Source organism: Candoia aspera, chromosome 2 (assembly GCF_035149785.1).
Source record: "Candoia aspera isolate rCanAsp1 chromosome 2, rCanAsp1.hap2, whole genome shotgun sequence".
Lineage (NCBI taxonomy): Eukaryota > Metazoa > Chordata > Lepidosauria > Squamata > Boidae > Candoia > Candoia aspera.
Window position 1 is genome coordinate 174319270 of NC_086154.1, and position 23379 is coordinate 174342648.

The 23379-nt window shown below is 41.1% G+C and overlaps 1 protein-coding gene across 3 annotated transcripts in view; it reads right to left on the reverse strand.

Moving 5' to 3' along the window:
* ABCA1 (ATP binding cassette subfamily A member 1) overlaps positions 1 to 23379 on the reverse strand; it is a 106708-nt gene that overhangs the window by 40802 nt on the left and 42527 nt on the right. For all 3 annotated transcript variants that reach the window (XM_063294919.1, XM_063294920.1, XM_063294921.1), the window contains 10 exons: positions 18762 to 18883; positions 18387 to 18563; positions 16660 to 16746; positions 10614 to 10854; positions 10265 to 10404; positions 8254 to 8370; positions 3129 to 3317; positions 2153 to 2358; positions 1875 to 2051; positions 945 to 1167 (listed from right to left, as the gene is read on the reverse strand). In XM_063294919.1, coding sequence (XP_063150989.1) covers positions 945 to 1167; positions 1875 to 2051; positions 2153 to 2358; positions 3129 to 3317; positions 8254 to 8370; positions 10265 to 10404; positions 10614 to 10854; positions 16660 to 16746; positions 18387 to 18563; positions 18762 to 18883 — 1679 coding nt within the window. The remainder of the gene's footprint in view (positions 1 to 944; positions 1168 to 1874; positions 2052 to 2152; positions 2359 to 3128; positions 3318 to 8253; positions 8371 to 10264; positions 10405 to 10613; positions 10855 to 16659; positions 16747 to 18386; positions 18564 to 18761; positions 18884 to 23379) is intronic.

Below are 23379 nucleotides of genomic sequence, written 5' to 3' on the forward strand. Positions count from 1 at the left end.
AAAATATTAAGCATTAATTCAGTATTGGAATAATTTCTCCTGGATGGTTGTAAAATATGAAAATGAGTGAACACCACAGGATAATTAAAGTACAATAGCAATCTGGAATTTTGTAAAAAAAATACACAAAAACAAACAAACATATATATACACACATACATACATACATACATACATACATACTGGCATAGGAATGATGGGTTCTCTCAGCTGACCTAGCAGAAATTTATTTAGCCTTCTTTTAAAGTCACAGACTATGCTACAGAAACAAATATGGGCTGAATATATTCTCCTGTAACCAGAAAAAGGCTCCTGGTTATGCAGTTAATCATTATAGTAAGAATAAACACACACAGTAGCAGAAGCATTAGCTACATATAGAAATATTTCACCATGTAAAGAGAAAGTATGGAAGAAAATGTAGTATTTAAAAATTAATATTCAGCATCTATATCACAGCTAGGCAAACTGGCACTCTTCAGACGTTCTGAATGTCAGTTCCCAATAGACCCAGCCAGCATAGTCAGTGACAAATCATTGTGGTACTGGTCCAAGATGCTTACTCACTATATACCCTACTCTTCACATACGTTACCTCAGCACACTTTACAACAGTCGTGTAAAGTAAATCATATATGGAGGATAAAGAATTAAACATGGAGGATGAGAGCTAATTAATGACTTCATGGCTATGGGGAAGCTGTACAGAGGCAGTAGATTCATATCCTGCATCAACCTTCCAGGATAGCACCTTCCAGATACGTTGGGCTATTCCCATAATCTTTAACCATAATTGTCCTGTGTTGACTGAGAATTAGGTTGGATGGTTGTCTACCGTATTTGGAGGGTGCAAGTTTGGGGAAGAGTTTTTAACATTTTTAACCACAACATGGATTAAACATTCTATCAAGAAAAGGAGGGGAAAAAAGTGAAGCCAATCTCACCTTGAGGATGAATGTCAGAAGCCCTGCACTCATGAGAATGGGGATGAAGCTACTAATGAACCAGCTAAGCCAGAGGATGCTATTGTTGAGGCCCATGATCTTCATTGTCTCTTTCAGCCGGGCTTCCTTCTCATACACAATCCCCTTAATGATCACCGCTACTGAGTAGATCCACGCCAGAGTCATAAAAAGGGGCATCGACCGGCTCATGACACGCAAGAATCTAGAAAGGGAGCGGCAGGCAAACAAAAAGTTTGGGAGGATACTTTCAGAGGCAGCTGCTGTTGTTTCTAAAGTCATCTTGGACCCAGGGAATAAAAACTATCCTAGGAAGCATCCTTGTAACCATCTTGAAGGCACCTGCTTCCTATGAGATGGTTGAAGGAGGCTTCTTACAGCACCTTCCTCTCACAGGACTGTAATTTTGAACTTTTTAAAGCAGGTATTCTATTATTTCCTCCAGCCAATATAAGGTCTGATTTTAAATTTGTCAAAATATGGCTTATTTTGCATTAAGATGGAATCTGTCATGAGTAAGGATGGCGAGCCGCATTTCTTGGTTTTCTGAAGACATTTCCAAATGTCTCTCCTTAATTTCTTGTTCCTCCCTCTTTCGATGGGAGTAGGAGTTTGTTAGGATTGATGTCCTAACAGCCAGGAAACACTCTGAGACAAGGAACTGGTCTCTAATGTTTTATTGCTAGTACATGACAGGAATCCTAACAAACTGAAGAAGCGTGGGAAAAACCCAGACATATAAAACCCAAAGGTTAAGGCGGTCCCGATCTGTGTCTCTTTGAATGGCTGCCCAATTCCTCAGTGCTACGCATGCGCTTAACAGTCTGGATGGGAGCCCCCTGCTCGCCATCCTTACTCATGACAGAATCAGAAATATTAACAAACAGGATATTCATCCAAAGTGTCCCTTACATGTCATCCACATAACAAGGGTAGGGCATCTGCTGAACATAGATGCCAGTTTTCTTCTCAGAGCCTGTCAAGGTCCGGATGATTGCTTGCTCTATTACATCCTGCAAGTAAGTGAAGCCTCCCCAGATGTAGCGCATGTCATCGAAAGGATCAGCTCGAGGACCCGGATCCCAGTATCTGCAAGAACAGGCAACAATACATTGCTGATTGTAAATTAAAGTTCTCAGGTCTAAGATTATAGTTGGAATCTTAGCAAAGCTGCTCCAAAGGATGTTCACCTGTCCTTAATTTTGTTGGTTCTTTCCACGCTGTCGATATCCATCCGTATCTTGTATTTGACATGATGGGGCAAATTCACACTCTTAGGAGCAATTTCAGGGAAAGTGATGGCGGCCCAGAATCGTCTCCGATCCAACAGTTCCATGGACTTGCTCACAAGATGCACTTCATTAGGCACAGCTTCCAACTTGTCCAAACTGACACACTAAAATGACAACAAAGAACTGGGTTAGAAGCTGAAGTTTATTTTGGGGGGGGGGAATGGAAAACCAAAATGTTGCCAAATTTTTGCCTAGAAAGTTATTTTCTAGCTTTGATTCAGGCTGAATTTTTATTTATTTTCCTGTATGCCATGGGTTTGATAGTTTAAGGTCCTTAGAGGGCCTTAATTAAAAGTGTGGTTCTAGAACAGAGTCTGATGTTACAGTATGTCTTTTTAGTCAAAAGTCCTATTTGACTTTTCAGGACTTAATTTGAAGAGTAGGAAACCTTCAGACATTTCAGACTGCAGTTTCTATAAAACTAAGACAAAATGATCAATGGTTAGGGATAATCGAAGCTGGAATCCAAAACACCTGTAAAGAACCAGGTTGTCTAACATACTGTCAAGAATGGTGGAGCTGCCTTTTATGTACATTTCCTAACCAAAATATAACAACAACAACAACAAAGAACCCCAGGGACCTTGTTTGGGTCCCTTGAACAATTCATCTGGGAGAGCACTCATGGTAACTATTCTCCAATCAGGAGCCTTAATCCCTCTATGAGAGACGGATAAGAAAGGATCACAAGTGGCTTCCAGGCTAAAAACTCTACCACCATAACCCGCAGTTCAAAATCTCACCCTGCATATCTTTGGAAACTGTTTCCCTTCTTACTCTTCTACAAATCACTATTTACTTCAGAATCAATAGTCCTAATAAACTTAGAAAGTAAAATGCCTCCTTAATCCTCCGTCCAGAATAGGAGACTCACTTCCATAAAACGGGAAATAGTCATAATGGCTTGATCAGTTTCATTGAAAACATCCCTCCAGGTGTAAGTTGAGCCATTCACTGGGTGAACATCCTCAGGGTATTTTGCTAGGAACAAGGCAACTTCCTCCATGGTCCAGCTTGAATCCATCAAGTGGTGGTTCCAAAGGAGCTTACTCTTCAGCAAAGTCTGCAAGGAACCAACAGAGCAAAGGGGATTAGTTAAACTTGCCTTGAAGAAAGGGAAGGAAAAAAAAGTTATTGTCATTCATTCCACTTGAAAGTCCATCTTATTGTTATAGAATAGGGAATCTAAACATCTGTAAGCTACAATATAGCCATTTCCTATATAAGGGGGAAAAGAATAAAGTTGCTATTTCTATCAACATTTCCCAGTAACGTGAAACAGATGTTTAAAGCAACTCTCCCCAGCCTATCAAAGGTCTTTGGGCAGTGTGGTTGCTGGGTATGTAGGCAGGAAATGATGGGAATTGCACTCCATCATTTTGGTCAGGTACGGAAGGCTGGTGACATGTAGAGGCCGAACAGGAATTTTCATTTCTTTTAAAGTTCTGAACACATTAAAACTGCTTGTAATTTAATTTTCTTCCGGTATTTTTATAAGAACTTTATTTCCACAGGGGCCAACTGCAATAAAATTGTTTCTAGCTGAGCTGAGGAAAAATCCAGGTCCTCTGAAAACCATTTGTCAACTCAGCTGCCATCATTACACGTTTCCTTTCTATCTTTCTTCAACCCGCCATCTTGACTGTATCTTGAATCCTAGCAAGTAAAAAAATTATGCAGGAGATCTGGAATACCCCTGAGGAGCTAGGCCCTCAGAGGATCCCTTACAAATCACAGGAAACGTATGGGATAAGATAAAAATCAGTGTGTTTTAACTCTCCCTCATCAGTTAAAGAACATGGCACACTTTCAATGCTGGTTCCACCAGGTGGCAACCTTGTATAAGATCTCTAGAAAACCAAATAGCGTTGAACAAAGTAAACAGACATTTCTGAAACCAGGAGAACCTGATGAAAAGGAAGAAATTGTTTCTGTTTGTAGTTGAGCATGACCAAAATGGTTCAATGGGTTCTTTGCTAAAAGTTCAGACAAAGTGGGGACCACACAGACAGGCCATTTCAGTCCTTGTGCATGGAGTACAGCTGCTAAGAATATTCATTGAGTCTCTCTCTGAGTGAGATGAGCAGTGACAAAATTCGAAAAATAAATAAATAAATAAATAAATTATTCCATATTTACTTAGAAGCAAGTCCTGCTCAATTCTCAGATAATGGTGTACAAAATTACAGCCAATGGCCGTTTCTTCAGGACTGGTTTCAAGTACCACAAATTATTTGTGCCAACAAAAAGCGCTGCTGTCAAATTGTGATTCCATGCCAGCAGGATAAAGTCTGCAATGTCTTGGTGTCAAACTGTGCTGTCCTCGGGCAATGCCAACCCAAGAGGCCCTTAGCACCCCCCATTCCCACCCCAAACTGTTACCTCCTTTGCCGGGCCGCTGTACCCATTCTGCCACTATTTCACTTTTACACCATTTCACTTTTGCACTGTTTCAGTTTTGGGTAAATCCAACTCCCTTTCCCTTTTCCTGCTTTTACTTCAGGGGCATATGGTGCTTCACATGGGCCCCACATACTTGAACTTTGGACCGGAAGGCAGAATTGATTAGACTGCATTTGCAGAAAGCCATTTACTTTGACAAGAAACCTTTGAGCAGTTGGACCTTTTTATTTCTCCCTTTCTGGGTTTCTCAACTTTACCCCTCATTTCTTTGTAAAAGTTTCTTTTTTCTCCGGCAAAGGGTTGTACCGGTGTCTAGCAGGGATTGTGAGTGAAAAACAAGTGAACTGGGAAAGCCATGGGGCTGCATATAACTGCAGCCATGGGGCTGCAATAATACCCTGTTTGATGTTTTTTTTTTAAGGTAGAAAGCAAGACAACCTAACAGAGAGGGCAACTGCTAGAAGCAGGTGTCTGCTGGTAACTAGAGGGAAAGAGGTGTGATTATACCACTGGTTACATCTACCCCAGCTGTGATAACCAGGGAAGCAGCATAGATTTTACATACTTTGCCCTGACATTTTCAGCAGGAACAATTACTTTAAGTCCAGAACATGACATGACAACCAAAGGCCAAAGGTTATGTCCTGGTCTTGAAACTAGATAAAATCAGAGTCACATGACCCAGGAATACTATGAGATTGCCATGGGCACCCATCCAAACTGCAAGTGAGGAAAGGGCTGATGTCTAATGCTAAGTAGGTTCTTACTTTTTAAAAAAATAAGTTTTATTTAAGAAATTTTCAATGGAATAAAAACAATACAAGTGTTGAACTGAAGATAAGAAGAATTGAGAAAAGTAATGAGAAAGTGAAAAAGAAATAAAGAAAAGTATGCCAAGTAGGTTCTAAGCAGGTTCTGCTTGATTAAAACCCTCTTTATAGATCTGCAATCTCTGTTTATATAATGCATGGGTGCTTTGTATAAAAGGGCTCACATGGATGGGAATTTCCTGGTAATGAATCATAGTCAACCAATGATAAAGTCAGTAGCCAAGAAAGACATCTCTACAGGGCCGGTCCTACGGTTAGGCAGGGATTTACCTAAGCCCGCAGATTCGAAAGGTCATTATAAATCAGCAAAATGACAATTACCTAGCTTAGAATATAATTTTTCATGACAGCTACTTCCTGATGAAATAATTTCCGGATAATGCCATATGGGACAATATATATGTGCTGATTTTCTGCTCTTGTTCATTGTCTGACACAGGACATCATTTCATCAATACACAGTTTATGATTACAGCCTCTTCCCACTGTTGAAAGCTTCCCATCAGGAGAGAGAGCTAGTAGGTATCCACCCAAATGTGTATCTGTTTTTTCCAAGGTTTTTCAATACCATCTTCATCCTTTTAACCCCATTGCAATGTTATGATAAACAGCTTTTTTTTTTTTACAGTTTAGGGGTATTTTCCTTTTTTATGTTATCAGATTGCAGCTTTCTGTGACTAGGTGATTTTTCCCTGTCCTAGGTTTTGTTCTGTGCCTTATTTGATTTCTTGTATGTTATGGCTTCTGAATTTTCTTTTGTTTAATGATTCGATTGTGCATCCCTTAAAGCAGGGTTGAGACAACCAGGGTTCTGTGGAGCCCCGGGGTTCCACGAGAGGTCACTAGCGGTTCCCTAGGAGATCATGTTTTATTTTAAAAAGTATTTCAAATTCAGGCAACTTCACATTCAAGAGGTAAGTTTCATTCTTTATTTTTAGTTTAAGAACACAGTTAATGCATATACACAGGCCTACCCATGAAACAAATATAATCGTTTTGTAACTTCTGGCCTATATTTGAGCCTGAATGTGCAGGGGTTCCCCGCAGCCTGAAAGATATTTCAAGGGTTCCTCCAGGGTCAAAAGGTTGAGAAAGGCTGCCTTAAAGAAGCAAGAATCTTGGAATAAAGCACTTTTTTTTTTACTACAGGCTGCACAGTGAGCCCTCAGAGACAACACTTCATCTCCCTCCCCCAGTTAAAATGTGTGAGGAGCCACGGCATGTGGTGATGCCCATTTGTCTTCCCTGTCAAGCTGAACAGGGCTGGGAAAACGGACAGAAGAGGAAAACAACAGACAGTACCCAGTGAGAGGAAAAGGTTATCCACCAGAAAATCTGCCCTGCCTCTTGTCCAAAGCATACCTTTAGGGTACACTTGATGTTCCAGTGAACCCTAAATCAACATCCTGTTATGAGAGGATGCCACAGCCTGAACATCTTTCCCACACCCTCAACCGACATTTGTGTAACTCTCAATTCTCTGTGGAAAGAGGTGGCCGCAGAGATGCATTTCCTGAAAATGCTGCCTGTGTTCGGCCAATAGCACAGTGTTCTTCTCATTTGTGTGGGTTCGTCTCACTTCTTTTCCTTTTTAGAGTCTGTGTAAATGCCTTTTTCTCCAGGCTTGTCTTCCTCAACCAGTGTGAAGGTGAGATCTAAGACCAGACTTAGTTACAAAACCAGGGCACAGGTGGTAACTGCTCTTCCCCCCCAAAATGTGAAGCACTCACCCCATTACATGACACAGGCAGGAGAAAGAACACAAAAGCTGACCCTTCCCTTGACTATAAATAGGGCTTGGATCTTACACTATGTCCTTGAATCACTGCCTGCAAGGTTTCTAGTCCAACGTTGGCCAGGAGAAGCATGGCAACTTGGCACTTTCCAAGCAGTGTCACAAGCAGTGAATTAAACAAAGCCATTACATTGTCTGTCTGTCTTACATATATGCCTAGACTCTTGGGAAGGAATTTTAATCAGAAACATGTGCCTTTTATAAACCCCAAAGAGTTATTTTTTTTTCTCTTTTCCCAGAAAGCTTCACACAGGGAAGAAATACGAACCCAAGACCCCAAGTCAATGTCCAGCCATTAGAAAATGCTGGCTCTCCAATACCAAACAGGACCACTTATGAAGATGAAATGGAATGAAAACCTTCTGGTAGTATCCAAGGAGTGAAGCTTAACATTATTTACTCTTATGATCCCCGATAGCTAATTAAATGTCCTCAAGTTAGGGAAGTTGGGGAGTGCAAAGGAGGCCTGGGCCCGTTGCCTGCCTTACAGCTTGGGAAGTGATATTTGATGGCCCCCTTCTCTAGTGAAATGTGTTTACAGGTACGCTCAGCATAACAGAATGTGAAGCCTGAATACCCCTCATTTTGCATACTTCTTGGCAGGTCCTTGGCAGACGCACTTCATTCAGAATAGCCTGCAGAATAGCCTCATTTACGGACCAGTCAGAATCTGCCTGTATTGTGCCCCACAAATCACCCTATCTGGCGCTTCATAGAAACACAGCAGGGAGAGCCACTGTCTACAGCGCTGCACCTTTCTTCTCTGTCTCAGGATATTATCACACTGCACAGGCAAGAAAGCTCCAGACAAAGCAGGCTTGTCAGAAAGAATGAGCTACTATACTCAGACATGCACATCACCACTCAAGGCCAAATTGCCAATCACAATACTAAAATAAACAAACCTGACTCACTTCTTTGAAATTGGCCCCAGTGTTATCTGAGAGAAAAAGTGGTTACGGCATACTGACCCGGACAAGATCCATCTCCTGGCTTTCTTCCATGAAAGTTCTTATTTTTGGTCTAATCTCTTCCCACATCCCTCCAAGTTCATAGAAAACACCTAGCTCTTGGAATGTCTTGTTTACCTGGAATGACAGCAAAAAGAGGGTCTTAAACTTACTTAATGCAAGGCATTGACTCCCAGATGTTTTGCTGCCCTAAGAACTGGTGTATTCAGAGAGGAAGAAGGAGAAAAGGAGACACTTAAAAATTAATGTCCTAATGCATTCCAGATGTGCTGGACAACACCCTCCATCATCCCCAGGCAGCATGAATAATAGATTTCTGGGCACCAAGCAGAGGATGGCTTCTTGGGGTCTGTAATATAGCAAGTGAGCTAAATCCTATAGGAGTCAATCAGAGTTAACTATATGAGCAGAATGGTCTAGGGCAGTTCACCAACATCGAACTGCCAGAAGACTACCCTGGCATAGAATTTAGTCTGGCCTTTGGCCATCCAGATTTTGGGATGAACAATGCAGACCAGCCCATTGTGTCCAGTCTCCTGACAAGAAAAACACTGCATACACTGAAAGATCTTATTTAACCTATAAGCTCTACAAGGGGTTGATTAGGACCATTAAACTTCTACACGGCAGGGGGCCAGATTATTTATGGGACCACCTCTTCCTGAGGGTATTTGCCCCGTTCCACCAGATCAGATAGAGTAGGCATGCTCCAGGTCCCTTCCCTTAAAAATTTCTTATCTGATGCAGTGTTTTTCAAACTTGGCAACTTTAAGATGTGTGGGCTTCAACTCCCAGGATTCCCCAGCCAGCGTGCTGATCTAGTGGGACCTAGGAAATGTGCCTTTTTCATAGCAGCCCCTGCACTGCAGAACCCCCTTGCCCCTGAGATTCGGCAGGCCCCCACCTGGTATTGGCTGCGTTGCAGGAGAATGGCTGAGGGGGCAGGATTTTGCTTTTATTGTTTCGCTGGCTTGATTGCTGCTGTGCCACCCAGAGTTGTGTTTCTTAAGATGGGCAGCCTTGTAAGTCTTTCAAATAAATAAATAAATATAATTCATATATAAATGCTATTTATTTATTTATTTATTTATTTATTTATTTATTTATTTATTTATTTATTTTACACTACTTATTCAGAAGGACTCTGGATGGCATTTACCACAAAGGGGGAAAATATAATAAAAAAATCTGATCCAACTTAATACTGAAAACAGAATCAAAATCAAAGGCCAAGATAGACATCCTCAGTCAATCAGCTGGGGTCAAAATACAATGAACTAAAACAGTCTGAGCTACATGTCCTTCTGGAGCGAAGATGTTCCACAAAGTACTCCACAATACCCTTTGGACTATTGCTAAATCAAGCTCAGTTTGGCCTGCTCTGACTGGCAGCTCTCCAGTGTTCTAGTCAGGGCTAAGCAAAAAGTCTTCTCCAAATGTGTGAGGACCAGAGAAATTATTACAAATTATAATAATTTCCAGTAATGAATGAAGGCATTCCTATTTTCTAACTTCTGCTACAATGACCACTGATGTCATAGTTTCTCTCAAGGCTGTTGGCTGGGAGTTGTCTTTTTCCCAACAATACTCATCAAATTGCCGCTAAGTCCTGAGGGAACAAAAGAAGGTAGCTATTAACAGGTGCTCCTAAGAAGAATCTTCTTTCCATTAATACCTACAGCAGCAAAGAAAGAAAGTACTTGAAGGAAACTATTCTTCTATCACAACTCAATAATAAAGCTTGTGTAATTTCAGCCCTCCTTATACAGCCTCCTACCCTTTTCCAAATCTTCCTGCACATACATGCGCGCACATACACAATTTCAGGATAAAGTCTTAGCTTTCAATCCAAGGTTACAGCCTAAGATTCCGAACTGGAGATACTGGAGAACAAATCTAATTCCTTTTCCTGGCCCTGACCTACATATGACTTTTCCATTGCTTTTGGACTTCATTTGAGAACATATCAACATGTCCTTTTGCTGGGCTGGACAAGAAACAGGGTTCTTACCTCTGACATAACTGTCCTTGTTGCTGGCGTATCAGGGCTATACAGGATTTTTCCAACAAGCAAAGGCTTCAGGGCCCTCCAGATAATCCTGGAAAGTGGGTTGGATTCCAGATTCTTCATTAAGTTATTGCAGAAAGGTGCTTTAAAAGGAACATTGGAAAATAATTGTGGGTGATAAATCACATGCCCAGAACTTTCCCAGGTCAGAGAGCACACCCAGGATAGAGCAGAATTGTCCTCCATCCCTTTCCTCTCTAGCTTCTGCATGTTTGAGAAGGAAAGGGATGGTCCTCCAATGATTTGCCAGACAGAAAACATCTGCAGGCCCCCTTGGATTCATGTTACTTACTAGTATAGTTATCATAGAAATCCACTGCATCATTCTCAGTGCTGTTGCTTCCAAAGAAAGCTTTGTAATTGTTGTCTTCATACCAGTTGAAGGACTTGATCTGCAATCCCCCTCCCTCAGGGTGGCCACAAACAATTCGGGATACTGCCTGGTAAATTTCAGCAGAAGAACTTGTGGAATTCATATTGGTCAGGAACATCACCTCTTGTCTCATGTCACTCCAACTTCTCATGCTCACTAACTGCAGTTCACAAGACAAAAAGGAGGGAAGGTATAATCTATTGATGATATTTTTTTAAAAAATTGAAAACTCGTCCCATTTTCTTACAGAGATGGAACTATAAAAAAGTTTGCCGTTGCATTCTTTCCAGTTTAGCTTATAGCCCTGCGACTTCCAAAGGCTTCCCATTGAAATACCACCCAGGTCTACTCTAGCTTAGCATTTCTTGAGATCAACCTAAGTCAGCTAGGTACTGCCATCTCAGCTGGGAAACATACTATTGCCTCAGAAAGCAATGCTAATTGATATCTACTTATTAAAAACATTCCATAGTCTCACAGTTGTAAACAGCTTAGCCAATTTCATAGCAATTGGTTGACATTACTACTTAAAATAATTTCTCAAGAGCTGGAAACATCTGGGTTTAAAATTTGCATATATTTAAATAGGCCAGGATTATTCCCATGGTGATGCATGTCCTTTCCACCTCCATAGAAGAAGGCAGCCTAACCAATGCAAAGTCTCCCTTGCTTGTAAGGAAATGAAAGGCAGGGAGTGAAGATCCATTCCTGGAAGTATTTGTCACAGACGTACAGGAAGCCAGGCTATGAAAAGCATGTTATTGTGGTTGCATTACTCCATTCTGCGCCCAATTTTCCTCTTTAAACCTTACTGAAAGAAACAGAAATTCTTACTGAAAGAATTTTTTATATCTTACTGAAAGAAACAGAAATTCCTTTTAAAACACAAACATAATATAGCAGTTCAGGTGCAATAAAATACGGTGATTGTGACCATGCATAAATGCTGATCCAATTAGGGCAATCAGTGTTGTGATACATATCATCTGTATGTAAACGCTTTGCATTTGTGATATAAATCATCTACATAAATATTATGGTTGTACAATGTTTTGCACTAGATTCTGAAAAGTACCATATATAGTCATGTATAAGCCCATCCGTGGCTAAGCCGACCCTCACATTTTTAACCAAAATACCACAAAAAATGTGCCACCTGGGGATAAGCCAACCCACATTTTTCATGGTATTTTGGTTAAAAACTCGAGGGTTGGCTTAGCCACAGATAGGCTTATATGCAAGTAAATATGGGTACTTAAAAAAAGAATTACCGTATATACTTGCAGATAAGCCAAATCCAATTTTGGGGGTATATTTTGACACCTAAAAATATTGCACAGGCCATGTCAGTGCCCAAAATCTAATTATAGCCAATCCTCTTGCCAATAACACTTTGGGACAGTAATAGTATATTTACTTTCAAGAACTATATGAAAATCATGTTGGTATATTGTTTTCTGCTACAGAAATTAATGTTACCATGGTAATTGAGTACTTCCTTAAGTATCGGCAGGGTGAAGAGGTCGAACTTAATTGTCCTCAGTTTGGGTATGAAAAGGCATGACCAAATAAGGAACAAGGCTTATTGCCTGGGCTTGTTAGTTTCTGTTTCGCTTTTGCAGCCCAGCCTCTCAGCTCGGTCCTCTCTGAGCGCATGTGAATGCACAGCTTGTAAAATATGTTTTTGTGCTTTCTGTAAATACATTTATTTTTATAGAAATGCCTGGTGTGTGATTTTTCTGATCTCTCGGGCCAAACGCTTTCCAGCACACTCTGAGAAATCAAACCAGGGTGCAAATTATCAAGGAACAAGCAAAAAGTCTTCCAAGTATGGAAAACAGGCAACTTCATCACTGAACAGACTCTGCTTCACCTAGGAGATTAACTTGAGGCAGTTGGTGCAACCATTGGCAGGGATGCCTGACAACCCCCAGCTCTTTGTCTTCCAGCAGAATGGAAGAAATGCCAGTAGGACTGGTTAAAGGAGCCAAAATACAGAAATGTCATGCTAGGTCAGTGTTTCCCAGCCTGGCTTTGAGATGTACAGACTTCAACTCCTAGAATTCTCAGCAATGACCATGTTGGCTGTGGAGTTCTGGGAGTTGAAGTCTACCCATTTCTTCTAATGTTGAGGGCAATAGAGGGATCAGCAGCTTGGAGAACAATTTACAGGTAAAACAAAATCATATGATAACCAAAGATTTACAGGAACACTCAGAATTTGTGAAATTGGCCTTTAAGCTGTAAGCAGTCATTTGCGAATCACAATTCCTTTTGTCGTTTTTGTCAAATGTACTTTCAGACTTGCAAGATTCTGTTAATCTAACTTTATAACAAAGTAGAATTAGCTCATCTGGTTGTGTTTCCTGTCCGGTCTACCTCGCAAAGCTGGCATCAATCTTGCAAGTCTGAAAATACATTTCTTCCACCACCATCCCACCCTTTCACAGCCCAGAAAACTAGGGAGGGTCCCTTCTGAACTGCTTGCCCCACCCACATTCCTGCTGGGGGCTAAATTGCCTTTATTCTGACCATTCCCTTGGCTACGGCTCTTCAACCTATCTCCCAAGATCATTCCCACATCCTCTTACAGTTATCTCCCACAAGCAGTAATGTTAGCTCCCACCCTTCTGTCTTTACTTGATATGGATCCAGCACAGTTTTGTTTCAGTTTGCTTTTCATTCAGAGAAGTGATTAATGCCTTTGCTATAATGCAGTTTTAAATGGCTGTGTGAAATCCATAAAAAACCCAAGAGCACTGGTTTGCAAAGAAATGGGTATAATGCTCTTTCTGTTTGGAGGGGAGGTTTACATGGGTTTTGGGGAGGTTTACAATGCTTCTTTCAGGATACTTTGTTTTGCTTATACTGTACTTTAGGAAAAAAATGTTTTAAAGCGTCTTAGAATGCACTGAAATAAATGACAAAATCAACCACCATCATAGGTAGCTGCAGAGAAAGTTCTGCAGGCCCTTCAGCCCTACTCATAGGAAGTCCGTGTTTATAAGAATGACAAATGTAAGGAAGATCTTGGACTGCTTCATTGTGATTTCCTTCTTTTCTCTACTGTGACGCTACTTTCAAGGCCTGATGGACAAAATATGCAGCAGGGCACAATGGAGCTGAAAACCCCCTCCAAGGGTGTTTACAACTATTATTTCTGCAACTGCTGCTAAAGTTGGAGGCTTCTGAATGGGAGGTTAAGAAACCCCAGCAACATGTCATCCCCTGGGGAGTTGCAAGCTTTAAAGTAAGGACCTGAAGCATCCCTCCAGACCTGTTGCACTACAACTCCCAGCATTCCTTACCACTAGCCCTGCTTATTGGCATTGCTGGGAGTTGTAGTTCAGAATCATTTACGGTGCTGCAGGTTCCCCACCCTTGCTTTAAATATGGAAAAAAATTAGTCATGCCTGGAGTAAGAATTTAGAACAGTTTCTTTCCATGAAAGTCCCATAGTCTGTGTTCTAAACAACTGGCCTTGATCACCAGTTGTAAACAGCTTAGCCAATTTCATAGCAATTGGTTGACATTACTACTTAAAATCACTTCTTAACAGCTAGACACATATGTGTTTAAAATTTGCATATATTTAAATAGGCCAGGATTATTCCCATGGTGATGCATGTCCTCCCCACCTCCATAGAAGAAGGCAGCCTAACCAATGCTAAGTCTCCCTTGGTTGTAAGGAAATGAAAGGCAGGGAGTGAAGATCCATTCCTGGAAGTATTTGTCACAGATATACAGGAAGCCAGGCTATGAAAAGCAAGTCATATATTCAAGTCTGATTCTCATGCTGCATTCACACAGCACAATGCCACCCAAAAGCAGCCTTTGTTTTGAACTTAAATAGAAATGGAGAAAAGGTGCTGTTTGCTACTTGGAACAACTGCCAGGGAGAAATCACATTCCTCAGCGAGGCCTATTTTACGTCCACATCAGCAAAGAAAAGATCATATGACTAAAAAAAAAAAGAGGCGAGAGGAAAATAAAATAAAAGAGACACACTGAGAACGATCGGATGATGCAATAGGAAACAGCTATAACCAGAAAGCACCAGGCAAACTTTTAAGGCAGTTCAATTGGCTGTGCTTCATCTTGATTCCATCCTGATTCTTCTGTTACAGTAACTTTTATTTTACAGCCAAGAAGAGTTGATGTAGGTTCTAGAATTGGAGAATCATCTCCTCCAATGAAATAATTAACAAGGAAGTTGTGATGATGGGACAGATGCACACACATGCACACACAGAGGGTACCAGTCTGGAGCAATACTCTCAAAAAACCTCAAGTGACCTCAGACAGCTCAGCTCAGCTCAGCGGTTACTATAGTTCAGAGTTTAAAAATTCCAATGGTGTGGAGCCGGAAGGAAGGAAAGGAATACTTGGGTGGACTTATTTCACTCTTCGCTTAAAGCAGCAATGTTTCAAAAGTAGGCAAAAACATTTTTAATGCTCAAAGCAAAAAAATCTTAATACTTTACATAGAAGATCAGCCAGAACTAAGAAATCTTATTTGCTTAGAGGGAAAAAAAAGGTACTGCATAATGTCAGTTCATACAAAAAAGCAGGGCAGGCTCCAGGCTTACAAGCTGAAATACTAGCCTGCATTATCACACCATTAATTTAATCCACATTTCACACAACTTCCAGTCTCTGATTCCATATTTTTCTTTTTCCAACACAGTCTATGCCTCATATTCAAGGTCACCCACCAGGATCCAGCCACTTTGGCCAAAGGGAAAATATCCAAAATCCATTTGAGGCAATACCTTTATTAGCTCAACCCAAGGTTACGTAACCTTGAGCTGGCCTAATAAGTGCGTTGCCTCATTGGACTTAATACAACCCCTCACTCCCCCCACCCCAAATCTGCCTAAGTGATTAATCACAACTGTCTATTATAATGAACTCCAGGTATTCATGTCCCTGGAATGTTCCACTTGGCTAAGGCATGGGAAAACTGAACAATACCCTACATTGGTTTCCCAGTTTGGCCTGGCCACATTGTCTAGATCACATGGGTACTTTCTACCTGGTCCTGTCAGATACAACGTAGATTAGGGTTGGCACACAAACAAAAGGAGGTGGCAACTTTACATTAATATGATGATGAAGATGATCATCAACTTGATGATCCATCAAGTTGGTCTCAAGTGACTACAGATTTTTTTTTCCATGGCGATCTGTCCCTAACCTGGTCCTTCAGGACTTCCAATCATTTGGATAAATATATCACATCCTTATATCCTGGCAATGTCTATCACAGCAAAAGCTTTTGTACGGAGAGAATACAATTGTGCCTGCTGGCCATGTTTGTACAATAAGAATGAACTATGGTTATTCTGATACAGGGCAGTTGCAGATAGACTTAAGCTTGCTTGCTTCCCTTTCTCTTTCCACCACCCATGAAGTCAAGAGGACAACTCATTTGAATAAGGCTTCTTGTTTTATCTGAACCAAGAATTGTGGTTTCCTTCATTATTTGGAATAAGCAAAATTTGAAAGAAGATATGTTAAATGAATGAATCAACAAACTGCACCAACAAACTGTGGCTTGCTAAAAGTAAATGAAAAACTTCCAAGGTCCTGCTCCCAGCATACCACACCCCAGTAGGAGAATGGAGAAGGGGGCACAACAGCTCATGCACATGGCTCTAGATGGGTGACTGCATCTAATGGCTTTATAAGCTACCCAGAAAGAGGCATCCCCTGATAGCTGCAGTGACAAAGCATGTATTGTGAAGTCACAAACAAGCTCCATCCTTACGTATTTGCACTGCAACGCTGTACATAGGGAGCAGAATTTCCATCACAATGTCACAATGCATGTTTGTCACTTCCCCTCCACCTTTGCTATACCATGAACATCCACATGTCCAAGATCACAATTCTTTGGCTATCTTGATTGACATCATGACTTGAATGAGTAGCCTGAGGCAAAGAGGTAGAAGGTACACCTTACTTCTTTAAGAAGGTTCCCCAGGCTCCGCATCACCGTCTCCAAAATTCCCTTAAGGTCCAGGAAAGTTGAATTGGAGGTGATCCCTTTCTGGAAGGACAAATGGAAGTTTACAATTAACTGATAGTTAGTGCAACATGGAAGAAGTAGGGATCAGTTTGACCATTATATTTCAAGAAAAATTAATATGGACATATTGAATCTACAAGGCCATTTAGGGGAAAACAAGTTGAAAACTGAACCACCGCCTCTCAAAAAAGGATACCACTGGGATCCCATTGGGCTGCTCCTTATTCCTTGTGTGGTTCTGATCATTCTCCTAAGTATTTATATCTCTGGCCATCTCCCATGGCATGACTATTGCTATGGAGAATTATGTGATATGGTACTAACTTATAGGATAGCATAGATCTGATGCTGGCCTTAGGGTGATTCTATCTTGTCCTATTGTCCCAAGCATGACAAAGACCCAAATCCATTTGCTTCAAGGAAGGATAATTGCCTGCCATTTGTAATAATACAGCTACAGCGGAGTGCATGGCTATATTAAATCTAAATAACAATAACAACAATATAGTTACTGTGATATGGGAGGTTAAAATGCTTGCAAATATGCACTGTGTCTTGAAATGTGCCCCAAACTGTACCCATTTAAACCATAAAGCTTTAACCAAATTAGTTTTAAAAAATTCAAACCCAAGAACTTTCTCTACAGCATGAACCATAACCATCACTTCTTTTGGAATAATACCCAGCTACACAGTAAAGATTCTGGGCCAAAGGGTTCATTAGGTTATCCCAGAAATGACCTTTCTAATTGACTATGACTTTTTTTTAATCCCACCTTTATTGTTTTTATTTATTTATTTAATATTCAAATTTTGTCACTGCCCATCTCCCCCAAGAGGCCAACACAGCTAATATGCCTTCTTCCTCCTCTTTTCCCCACAACAACAACCCTGTGAGGTGAGCTGGGCTGAGAGGGAGTGACTGGCCCAAGGTCACCCAGCCAGCTTTCATGCCTAAGGTGGGACTAAAACTCTCGGTCTCCTGGTTTCTAGCCTGGTGGTTTGCCATTGCCTTCTTCCCAGGGCTGAAAGAAAGTGACTGGCCCAAGGTCACCCAGCTGGCTTTGTGTCTAAGGCAGGACTAGAACTCACGGTCTCCTGATTTCTAGCCTGGTGCCCTAACCACTGCCCCCCCTCCAATCATCTACATTATAGCCCAGGGCAATGTAAAGTCTAGCCAGGATCTCTGGTGCCACTGATTAAGCTATTCGCGCCTCAGAGGGAGAAAGGACAGCAGACAGACAAGGAAGCTTAGAAAGGGATAGGTAAAAGAAGTAGGTGATCCATCAGTAAAAATCAGTGACCAGTCAGGAGCCTGAGGAAACTGCATGATAAAGGGGAGCCAAAAAGTTTGTAGAATAGGGCTTGGAACCTAGGGAAAGAGCAATTTGGGCAAGGAAGAGAAAAAGGGAAAGGCTGGAGGACGAAGCCTGAGAGGAGAAAGAAGAACAGATCAATTAGGTAAACAAAAAGGTTGCACTGGCCAGGTTAGGCTGCAGAGCAACAGAATCACAAAACAATGGGAATCAAGCAACCAAATCTATGAGATATGAGGTTATGAAGAAATGTATTATATGTGTGTTTGATGTAACATTCCACCATATCCTTGCAGTCTTAAAAAAGAGCTTGTACACCCAACAGTGTCAAAACCATCATACTTACTATAACTGGCCTCATGAAATCCACATTATCCTGAAGCATTCTTTCTAGAGAAGCAAGTTGCTCCTTTGGCATCGAGCAAATTAAGGCACGGCTGGCATTGTTGATGGCAACCAGTTCTGGGAGCTTGGTGAAATTGCACAAGTCTTTCACACTCATCTGGTAGCCAGATGTAATGATCTAGAAAGATTGACCAGATGTTACACCATTCGGAAATCAGCTTTTCTCCTTCATCATCACAGTTCACAATACTCAAAGTTATACCATGCCTGCCTACCCCACTCTTGGATCCTCCAGAGATTGTTACTTCATTCCCTACAATTGGCTGGGCTGGATGGGATAATGGGAGCCTACAATTGAAGGACAGGCATTTCTTACCTGTTGGAGATTGACCTTAGCATTCAGGATTTCATCTATAGCAGGCTGTGATAGGGAAGCCTCATGGTGGAGGAAGTCAGAGAATGTCTCATTCACAACCAGAAAATCCTGAACTTTCACACCTGCCAGGCAATTAGGAAGTAAAATACATTATAAAATAAAACAACAGATTTTTAAATGACATTAAAAGTCACAGAAAGGTTGTCTATATTAACATAGTTAACCAGGTTGACAGCCATGCACTTATCTTAGGCAATCCCAGAAACTATCATTCTGTGGCAGGGAACATTCAAGGGAAAAAATGGGAAAGAAAATCAATATCAGATCTACTCAATGGTTTTGGTGATGAGTGGAAAATGCTTTTGTAATGTACATGGAGAGGAAGGGGTTGTTTTTGTTCCCAACTATTTGCAACTATCCATGTCCTGTAGGTAAGATTTCTCATGTGGTGCAGCCAGTTCAACACGAAGAGATATCAAATATCTTGTAATGCTAAATGGCGGGGGGGGGGGGAATCTTGACTTGCAGTCTTGACTTGCAGGAGGATGATTAAGGAAGCACGTATGTTCTCCTTTCCTTGAATGCATGAAAAGGAGACCTGTACAACTCAAAAGCGTTAAGCCTGCCCTTGAAAAACCACCAGTGCAAATAAAAGGCCCCACTTTGAATGGTTTTATTTTTGTTCTGGTTTGCTTTGCTCTTTTCACTATGGAAAATCCATAATTATGCCGAGTAGGAATTTTAAGAATTGCAATCCCAGCATTTCTGAAGGGCTCCACATTGGAGAAAGGTGGAGCATGCATTGGGTCACCGATCTTCCAGAAGGCTGACTTTTAAAAATTGTTAATCAGCTCAGAGGGTTAAAATATATAAATACACAGAGTGCCAAAAGGCTTGGAATGAGAATGCCACAGATCTGCAGAGAGGGAATGGGACAGGAAGTGTCTGTGTGAGAGGCGTGGGGAGAAGGCAGAGGTTCCACGTGCTTAGAAAAATGGGTTCTCCACTATCCTTTTATCTCGTTCCAAATTATACTGTCTTACTCAGACCATATTTGGCAGACACCAGTCTGGTGGAAGATTATGAGGTTAAGAAAAAAAAAACCACTTCCTCTTCTTCGCTCTAGCACGAAGTTTCTGGGGTTACTGTCGGTCAATGCTCTCTCGCCCAGTTCCCTGTTGCTTTTTTGTTTTACAAGCAAAATAATCACCATCAGCAGATGGTTTGAGACAAAGGCTTGGGTAAAGCTGGCGGGAGGTTACTTGAGGATGAAAACCATTTCAGAACCCTTTCTAATATTCTCAAGTCAATTTGATCAGAGAAAGAAGAAGTGGGGGTGGGGAAGACACTTGGGGAGAAAGAGGAAAAAAAATATTCTGGTGTTACAGCAAAGAACAGATAGGCAACTTGCCACCCTCCAGATGTTTTGGACTTCAACTCCTATTATCCCCAGCCACAGGCTCAGTGGCAGGGGACTCTCTCTCTCTCCCACAACTTTGATGGGAGGGGTAACCCAGTTATGGATCTCTAAAAAGCTTTATTTAGTCCTGAGGCACTCTTGCTCCACTATAAACAAGATGTAATGATTGGCTCCCATGCTGATACTATTCAGAGATTGCTATGTAAACACCCAACTGCAAGCTTCTCTGCTATCACTGAAAAAACAAAACCTCCTCTCCAGATCACAAGGAAGCTGATAGAAAAAAAACTATAAAAATTTCCACTCCAATGGCGTCCATGGGTGAGAGGGGCAAGGGGAATTTACAGCAGCATTACACCCAAGCGATGCAAGTTCCATTTTTGAACGTTGCACATGTGTACAAAAGGCATGGAGCTTGCACTGCAATGGTGGGATTCATCAGTTTGATGAAAATGGTGGATCCTGCAGGTGTCTCTGCTCCACCATATTAGGGGATAAATTGGTTCTAACTGGTAATAGTTCAGTTGCTGAAATTCTTGTAACTCCATCCCTTTCATCTTAGTAAATCTTGCTAAAGAAAACTCCAAAAATCTTTCATGGAAAAAGTTATGCCTGGTTTGAGGCAGCTGCCAAACAGCCTGATACAAAGAGGTCACTGTGTTCCCCAGAACAACTGGGATCTAAGTGTGCTCCACTCTAGCATCCTGTTTCTTATAAACAGACTCCTGATTCTGATATACATATTTAGCAGAGCCTCCAAAATAAAAGTAGAGTACAAATAATACAGAAAAGACATACCCAAACATTCACTAAAATAATAACACAAAACCACCTTAGCTGATAGCATTTATTCCGGGGACAGAATTATTTAAAAAATGAAGCACCACCATGGAGAACACTGCTTCTGGATACCACCAGTCTTATGTCAGTTGATGATAAACACACCTAGAAGACTGGCTCTAAAGAAGAGTTCAAACTAAATTAGGTTGATATAGACACAAATGCAGGTAGTCCTCACTTAATAATCACAACTGGGACCAGAATTTTGATTGCTAAGTGAAGCAGTCATTAAGTAAATCCAGCCTGATTTTATTACCTTTTTTGCAGTGGACATTAAACAAATCACTGTGGGCATTAAGTGAACCGTGTGATCATTAAGCAAATCACACAGTTCCCCATTGATATTGCTTGCCAGAAGCCAGCCGGGAAGGTCAAAAATAGCAATCACGTGACCATGGGATACTGCGATGGTCATAAATGCAAACCAGCTGCCAAGTGCCCAAATTGTGATCACATCATAAGTGTGAGGGCAGGTCACAAGTTGATTTTTTCAGCACTGTCATAAGTCCAAGCCGTCACTAAACTAATGGTTGTTAAGCAAGGACTGCCTGTATTCTTTCAGAAGCCTGTAGCCTGTACTTCAGAAGCCTGAAGTCATGTGGATTTGAAAGGTAAGCACCCCATTCTGAATTGTGGTTGGAAATAGTCCCATGTAATCAATCCTACTGGCAAAATCAGAAATGTGTTTTCCTACATTGAAATAGCATATAAATAGTTTTAAAATATTGGTTCATTTTTCAATTGTGAATATGTTTTGTCATTGCAAATGAATCTATATAGCTAATGAAAGGAGTATTGAGGTCTGGCTCCTGGTGGACATCCAACTTTCTGTAACATTTATGGAAAATCACAGGAGCACGATTTCAGATGTTAGCATCAAGGGGATGATCTTTTTTCCTTTACAGAGAAATTGTGTTGTTTGCTGGCTCCATTACTTTGCTTTCTTTAGCTCCATAAAGGCATAGAAATAAGGCTATATCCCATTTTGCCTAACCATGAAGTCGCCTTGTGTACCTGCACCAAATCCATGTTAAAAAGCAGATGCCATTATCCAGTGAATACCTTGCAAGAGGATTGAAGAATGAGACCATGGATAGCTTCACTCTAAAACTGAATTTTAAAAGACAGGGCTACCTCCATGAAACAGGCTAAGCAGCACCACAGCTGGGTCTAGAGCAGTATTTCTCAACCTTGGCAGCTTGAAGATGCTGGCTGGGGAATTCTGGGAGTTGAAGTCCACACATCTTCAAATTGCCATGGTTGAGAAACACTGGTTTAGAGAAAAAGGAGTGGTGTGGCTATGGAAACACAGGTCTTGATCATGGAAAGGAAAAGTTGGATCTAGGTCAATGCGTATTGTGCTAAGTCATACAATAGGTTGTTGGTTATGGGTTTATGTGTGTTATCTGAACCCAAACACTGTAATTTGTAAACATTTATGGCTTAGGAGATTGTAAACCCTCCAAATCTGATCAGTGCTTGTTCAGTAAACCATGATTAAACAATAACTTAGCACACTGTGTGCAAAGTAGCTCGGGAAGTCCAACTAGCAAATTGTGAGCTACACCATTGGCCCTGTAGCAGGAGTAAAAATTAAGAGAGGAGATGAGTAAAACCGTCAGTCAATACTAAATTGCTAGGGAAGAACAGAGGAAAAGGGCTACCCCCTCCCTATCCAGCATGCACACTTTTTGAAAGCCTCTGCTCTGCTATAATGTATCTGTGATGTAGGATGCTGAACTCCTTTGGCCTTTGGCCTAATTAAACAAAAAGATGAAAAATACAGAAGGAAAGCTTGTCAGTCAACAGTCTAGAGAAATTATGGCAGAACTAGAAAGGTTACTGGGTTGCAGAAAAGGCTACTTGTGCAAGGAACCAGCAATGGTCCGATAGGACTTATTGGATATGAGATCGAGATTCAGCTTGTGACTAAAGATGCCTTCACGCATAAAGCAAGCTTGGACTGTTAAGTGCTTTGACGGGAAACAGGATGAACAGATTCCCAGCAAAGACTATGTTTATTTATGACTCTTCAGTGAGCCACAAAAGGGAATTTTAAATAGAGATCTTTTTGATACATGAAAAGGTAGATTGTTCCTGTCTTTAAAGATACAGTTTTTTGTTGCTGACGCTGCAGCTAGTTGCAAAGTTCCTAGGTGAAAAAGAAAATGTCTTGTAATTCTCTAGGGTGACTAAAGAGAAAGAAAGTACTAGGACTCTCTGAGAAATCTACTTGTGTTGCAATTGAATGAGAGCAACTTTCCTAGAAAATTGGCTCATTCTTATATTTCCAAATGTCAGAGCACCCCCACCATAAACACAAAGGACTACTCAAAGAGGCTGGAAAATGAACAACAC